This window comes from Otolemur garnettii, unplaced genomic scaffold, assembly GCF_000181295.1.
Source record: "Otolemur garnettii isolate 467f Iridium unplaced genomic scaffold, OtoGar3 scaffold00151, whole genome shotgun sequence".
Taxonomy (NCBI): Eukaryota; Metazoa; Chordata; class Mammalia; order Primates; family Galagidae; genus Otolemur; species Otolemur garnettii.
This window is the reverse complement of record NW_003852546.1, coordinates 1,243,324-1,249,683: the sequence shown is the minus strand read 5'-3', so window position 1 is coordinate 1,249,683 and position 6,360 is coordinate 1,243,324. Positions and strand designations below refer to the sequence as shown.

The 6,360-nt window shown below is 52.8% G+C and overlaps 1 protein-coding gene across 1 annotated transcript in view; it reads right to left on the bottom strand.

Moving 5' to 3' along the window:
* RANBP10 (RAN binding protein 10) overlaps nucleotides 1-6,360 on the bottom strand; it is a 71,863-nt gene that overhangs the window by 3,780 nt on the left and 61,723 nt on the right. The window contains exons 7-13 of the mRNA XM_003799384.3: nucleotides 4,552-4,664; nucleotides 3,010-3,118; nucleotides 2,757-2,905; nucleotides 2,361-2,565; nucleotides 1,498-1,619; nucleotides 861-1,006; nucleotides 441-552 (exon numbers count right to left, since the gene is read on the bottom strand). Of these exons, the coding sequence (XP_003799432.1) occupies nucleotides 441-552; nucleotides 861-1,006; nucleotides 1,498-1,619; nucleotides 2,361-2,565; nucleotides 2,757-2,905; nucleotides 3,010-3,118; nucleotides 4,552-4,664 (956 nt within the window). The remainder of the gene's footprint in view (nucleotides 1-440; nucleotides 553-860; nucleotides 1,007-1,497; nucleotides 1,620-2,360; nucleotides 2,566-2,756; nucleotides 2,906-3,009; nucleotides 3,119-4,551; nucleotides 4,665-6,360) is intronic.

Here is a 6,360-nt window from a genome sequence, read left to right as displayed (position 1 = left end):
GGCGGGATTCGAACCCGCCACCTTAGGTGTATGTGGCTGGCGCCTTAGCCACTTGAGCCACAGGCGCAGAGCCGACAGAATTTCTTGAAACAAGAATGTTCAGTATTTTTGTTTGAGTGTGTCTCAGCCACCAGGCTATGGCCCTGCCGTCAGGTCAAGAACATGAGGACCTTAGCTTTCTTGAGAGCTATGGATTGGCCTGGGCCCACAGTCATGGCCTAAAACACTACAATGATCTAGCCAGCCAACTCAGTTGGACAGAGGAAGGTCAGTGTTTATGTTCAGCTGCGGGAGCCGAGGAGTCCTGTGAGCCACGAGAAAGGGCCAATGCAGAGCTTGCTGCCCCAGTTTGGATAAATATCAGCTCTTCCCAGGGAGAAAGGGGAAGGAATCACTCCAGGTAATCATGGCTAGCTTCTGCTTTTGTTACAGCTACTCACCTAAAATGGCGCTATTGAGGGCAGCACACACAGGTTCTCTCTGGATGGGGTCCAGCTGTTGGCCAACCGGGCAGCTCCAGGGGTCTGAGTAGGCAAGCAGGCTGAAGGCATCCTAAAGGACAGGGTGCTTTTGAGAGGATTGTGGCACACACCACATACCCTCTATGGCTCCAGAAGGGGACAGTGTTCTACATGATGCCCAGTGACAGCTAAACACACTGGGAATGCATGGTAGGTTAGTTGTGCCCTGCCCCAAACCTGGAGAGCATAGGGTACACCCAGATGCCCCATGTCCCATTGCAGACCTGATTGGAGCCTGCTCTGCCCTGCTAGTGCTGCCCTGTGAACCCTCCAGAGCCACCCTGCCCCCAGCACCACATGGGGGCCTACTCTGTATGAGGGCCTAGCTTGCCCTGGTACCTGCAGCATCTCCGTGTGGGCCAAATTCTTGCCGTACTCCTGGCCCAACTGCTCACTCAGTGCCTGCAACTCACGGCCAAACAGGATAATCCTTTCTGTGGCAGCCTGGTTGCCCCCGCAGAGCTGCCGCCGAGCATGCCCATCATCTGCACCCAGGGCCCCGTGGAGAACATGTTAGGAAGGGTGGGGAGAGAGGGGCAGGACTGGGGAGGGACAGGAAGGACTCAGGGCTGCAGCTTCTGTGAAGGGCAGCAGGGTAGATGGGACAGCCACAGCAGAAGTGCCCATAGTCCACTCAACACAGCCTCAGGGTCAGGCAGGATGTGGACACCTTCCCTCTCTGCTGCCCCCTGCACAGATGCACAGTGCTCATTAGGGCACCCATACTTTTGAACTCCCCCGAGCCTCAAACACAGAAGCCCTGGTCTTAGCAACAGACCTGGACCTTCTTACAAATTTGGAGCCACCTCAAGGACCTGTGTACAGTAGGTTAAGGAGGCAGTGGACCAGGTCTGGCTAGAGCTTCTCAGGCTGCCAAAGCCTGCCCATTCAGCCCCCTCCCAGGGGAAGAAGACATCTAGACTGCATGTCGCCCTCTCAGGGACTATGCTGAGTCATTCTAGAGCATGGCCCTTACCCATACTGGACTCATCTGTCTGCAGGTCCTCATGTTTGTATGCGCCATTGACAATACGTGTGGACATGCTTTCTAGCACACCATTGGGGTAATGCTCTGCCTCCATCTCCATCTCACTGTCGCTGTGGAGAAGGGTTGAAGTGAGAGTTGGCCAAGAGGCTATGGTTGGGGCACCTAGGTGGGCCTCCATTCAGGATTCAGCCCTGGGCTGCTGTGGGTAAATGAAGGGCTCCCAGGAGCATGAAAGGATAGCCCAAGCTCCCCATGCTCTAACATTTGACTCCTACTATGACATCAGCCATCCTGGGGCCTGCCACCTGGTCCCCCCCCCCTTTGTCCCAGTGTTCCCGCTATGATTCTCTACTCCCTGATCCTCCCCTGAGTTGACATATCTCTTCTACAAATCCCCCTCATCCCCAAGGACTAGGCCCCATAGGCCTTGATGGGCACTGTTATGGCCTCGGCTGGAAGCCAAACCCAGGTAGCCTAGAAGCATGCCTAGAGACCACTGAAAGCCATCCAGACCTGCAGCCTACAGCCTAGGCCCACTGCCTGCCCAACCTGGCTGTCCAAAGCCAGACCCAAGAACAGCTCCTTCAGGGTATAGATCCTGGGGGTTCTCATAGGCCCAGCCTTCTTAGAGGAAGAAGGCTTATCGAAGGAGACAATATTCTCAGCTTGGCAGTATTAGTGCCTCTGGAGAAAGCCAAGGCAAGGGCAATGGGCATCTACAACATGAGAAAGGCCAGAAACCAGAGCCAATGCCTGGTACAGAGGTAGGGGTAAAGGGCAGGGTACTCAAAGGGCAGACTGCAGTGGGCCTAGCAGAAAGCAGAGAGGAGGAAATAGAGCAGGACAGGCACCTGGTCTCCTGGTTACTGGTACTGCTGTGGGGCTGGGACTTGGTAGAGTCTGTTGAGTTGGATTCGGAGTAATTGACGGAGGATGGGGAGGAGGAAGACGAGGAGGATGAGGACGAGGATGAGGAGCTGGGTGCGGGGTATTTACTGTGATTCTGTTTACTCTTGGTAGATGTGACGCCATTACTACAGCTGGGACTGTCTGCTCCTAGAAGCCGGAGGACAGTCAGAGAGGAGGAGCAGCTTGCCATCAAGTGGGGCCCCAAGGAATAACCATAGTGGCCCCATTCCCCTTCCCCCGATCCAGCAGTGAGGTCTAAGCCCAGCCCAGGGAAGGGCAAGGGGGTAGCCTCTCCTCTCCATACCAGTTCTTCCCGAACCCTCTGGAGAGTGGCTGACCTGTGCTGTGCATGTGGGAACTACTTGGGGCATGGCGGGGGCTGAGGCTGGGGGAGCCAGGGTAGCTGTCCTGGGACTTGGGGCTTCGGGAGCTCAAGCTGCGGACCTCACTGTCAGTCCCATTCACCATCTCCACAAACTGACGGCACCTGTAGAGGGAGCAGAGTGGCAATGCTCTGGGTGTTGCCTGGGCTAATGTTCCCACCACAGGCTGAGAGGGCCTGGGCTATCGGGAATCATGCCCAAGACTCACTTGAGCATGAAGAGCAGATTAGGATTGTGCTCCAGTAGCCCTGGGTAGAAGCGCTGGGTGGTCTCAATGGCTTCACCCACACGGCCCTCCAGCACCAGCTTCTGGATCTCTGTGGGGAGCAAAAACATGACAGTGAGAGAGGGCTGCAGACCTCCCTCACAGCCACACGGCTAGCTGGGATGTGCCAGCACTGGAGCAGGGACTGGCCAAGAATCAGACGGGCTGGCCCAGAGTGCCTTGGCAGCTTGAGAGGCTCACAGAAGAGGCTGACAAAAGAACCTGGCTGCCCAGCCCCACAATAGACCCTGGTTTCTGCGAAGTGTCTGCCAAGAGTCCTCAAGAGTAAGAGGGGAAAACAGAGGGAGGATGCTCGGCCCAGAGGCAGGAGGGAGAGTTTGGAGGCCTGCTGCTGTAGGGTGCAGTTTCCCACCATCTGGGGACAGGGAGGGACTCTGGCTGCGGGAACATGAATCTGGGGATGGGCACCCAGGCAGATTAGTAGCCTGAGAGGCTTTTCTTCAGACAGACTTCTCTCTTTCCAAGCATCACAGGGGAGTAAAAATGGGAGCACACTGGTTTCTGGGCCAAAGCCCAAGTTGTGGCAGTCTTCAGGGACATGCTCCTTCTGGGAAAGGAGGCCATCCTCCTCACGCTGGCACCTCTGACGTTGACACCTCTCAGGCCATCAGCATCTTGCTGTTGCCTTCTTGCTCTTTCCCTGGGGCCTGGTGCATCTTCTGGGAGTGACTTCAGGGTGTGAGGTTCTCTCATGCGTAGATCCCAAGTCTGGGATCCCTTTCCATCTGTCTGGCTGAGCGCAGCTTCTCTGGGAGACACAGACACATGCACATACACAGAGACGACAGGCTCAGAGAAACGCAGGCACTCACAGACACGCATGTCCTCACTCTCCTCTCCTCCTCCTTGCTGGGCTCTTTCCTTTCTTAATACCCCTCTGTCCATGAAAGAGTCTCCACACACACAGTACACAGGCCAGTATCAATACTGGGGGGCTCTCTTTGGCCAAGGAAGGACTCTGTGTTGTCTGTAAAGGCAGGGCTAGGGTAGGGGGCAGAGAGAGGAGCACAGCCTCCCTGTCTGACCACTTCAATCTTCGCTCAGGCTAGGGACAAGCAGAACTACTAAGACCAAATCACTGGTGGGAAAAGAAGGGCACCAGTCTGACATGATGCAAACATACTCCTTCCAGAAGATCAGGAGGCTGAGTGGAATCCAGGATTCAGGGGGAAGGAAAAAAGCATGGGGGAGATGGTCCAATTGTGCCAGGGTCTGGCCTGTGCCAGGCCTTCAGAGTGTGCACTGAGGCTGCTCTGAGACGTTCCCATGCTGCTGACTGTCCATCTGGGCAGTGCTGTCTTGAAGGTGGGACAAGAGCAGGCCCTGGGGCTGCAGGCTGGTCTCTAGAGTGGTGAAGACCAGAGCTGAATGGACTCCTGACAGGTTAACCAGGGCCAGCATGAGCCAGAAAACAAATTTAGGGATAGGTGAAGTAGAGAAAGGGGAGAGGAGAATTAACCTTACTTTGTCTGTTCTTTATGGACGCCTGTTCTTCCTGAATTGGGGTTTCAGTCATTCGGGCAAAAGCTGTGGCTGTGGCACAATACCCATGGTGCACCAGGTAAGATGAAACCATGCTAGAAGAAAGGAAGAGTTCAAGGTGACACTCAAGAACTGCATTTTCCACTGACCACCTGATGGGATAGACTACCTCCCCATTAAGTCTTCCATAAACACATAGTGGAGGGACAACCTTCACAGAATGAAAATAAAAGGGCTGAAACAAATTGAAAACTCCCCCTCACCAAGCTCACCAAGCAATTAGGTGGGGAGGTTCTGATCATGTCTGTGCCCATAGCTCATAAGAGTGGCTGTAGTTTCTGTAGGACATGCTGCCCACAAGCAAGTGAATATGATAACAAGAGTACATTCACAAGCACACACCATCTCTTTGCAAACATGGCTGCCTCCTTATGAACTGCAAGTCTAGAGATGGCTAATGGTCTCAGTGAGGGCTTCTGGAAACAGCAACCAACAAGCAGTCTGGCAGGGCAGCTGACCAGATAGTGAGAATGTAGGCCACATCCTTAGACACAGGAGCTCCCCTGTAGGCTGCCCCATGCACTCAGCAGAATCATTCCAGTTCCCCAGGTGAACCTGCCCTCAACAGTGCTGGCTCTAGAGAGTGACAAAGAGCTAATTCACAACACAAAGTTATCCCATGGTGCTGCATGAGTTAGGGGCCCAAGAAGCCAAAAGATTAGGCTGATTTTGCCAGGTAGGGACAGGCATTAGCAGGGCCAACAGGACACAATCTTTGGGAAATGGCCTGGAGAATCCTGACACCCAACAGCCATTTAACTCTATCTGCAGCTGGCTGAGCAGTGGTACATGTGTGTACATGTGTGTACATGTGTTCATATAAGTACAGCAGAAGGAAGAGGCTTTTTGTCTGATGTGCACAGGAGTGAATACCTCAGTGTGTGCATAGTGATGTCTCATGTTATTACTATAACTGCCAAACATAAATATCCAAAGGGCTGTCGTGTAGAAGGCATAAGACAACACATAAGAAGTGTGTGTCTTCCTCATGCTTTAAGGGATAAATGAGACAATACAAATAAAGTACCTGGCAAGCAAGTAAGACACACACATCCTCACTCCCTGGACCTTGGCATGCCACTCCTACATGTAGTCCTCAATAAATACAACTTATTATAAGATTATGTGTTATATAGTATTCTAAATAATTATCACAGCTAGATTATTATTATAAACACAAGGGCAAAATTTTTTCAAAAAAATATGAGCCCACATGAACATCAGAAGCCACCAAAAAGTACAGTCCCTTTGACTAAAAAAATTCCACTTCTTTTTTTTTGCAGTTTTGGCTGGGGCCGGGCTTGAACCCGCCACCCCTGGTATATGGGGCCAGACAGAGCCCTACTCCTTGAGCCACAGGCGCCACCCAAAAATTCCACTTCTTAAAAGAACACCAAGAATGGGCGGCAGCTGTGGCTCAGTGAGTAGGGCTCTGGCCCCATATACCGAGGGTGGTGGGTTCAAACCCGGCCCTGGGCTGAACTGCAACCAAAAAATAGCCAGGCGTTATGGTGGGTGCCTGTAGTCCCAGCTACTCGGAAGGCTGAGGCAAGAGAATCGCTTAAGCCCAGGAGTTAAAAGTTTCTGTGAGCTCTGTGATGCCACAGCACTCTACCAAGGGCACAAAAAAAATAAAATAAAATAAAATAAATAACAGCAAGAAAGCAATCTTTTTGAGACAAAGTCTCACTTTGTCACTCATGGTAAAGTGCCATGGCATCATTGCTCACA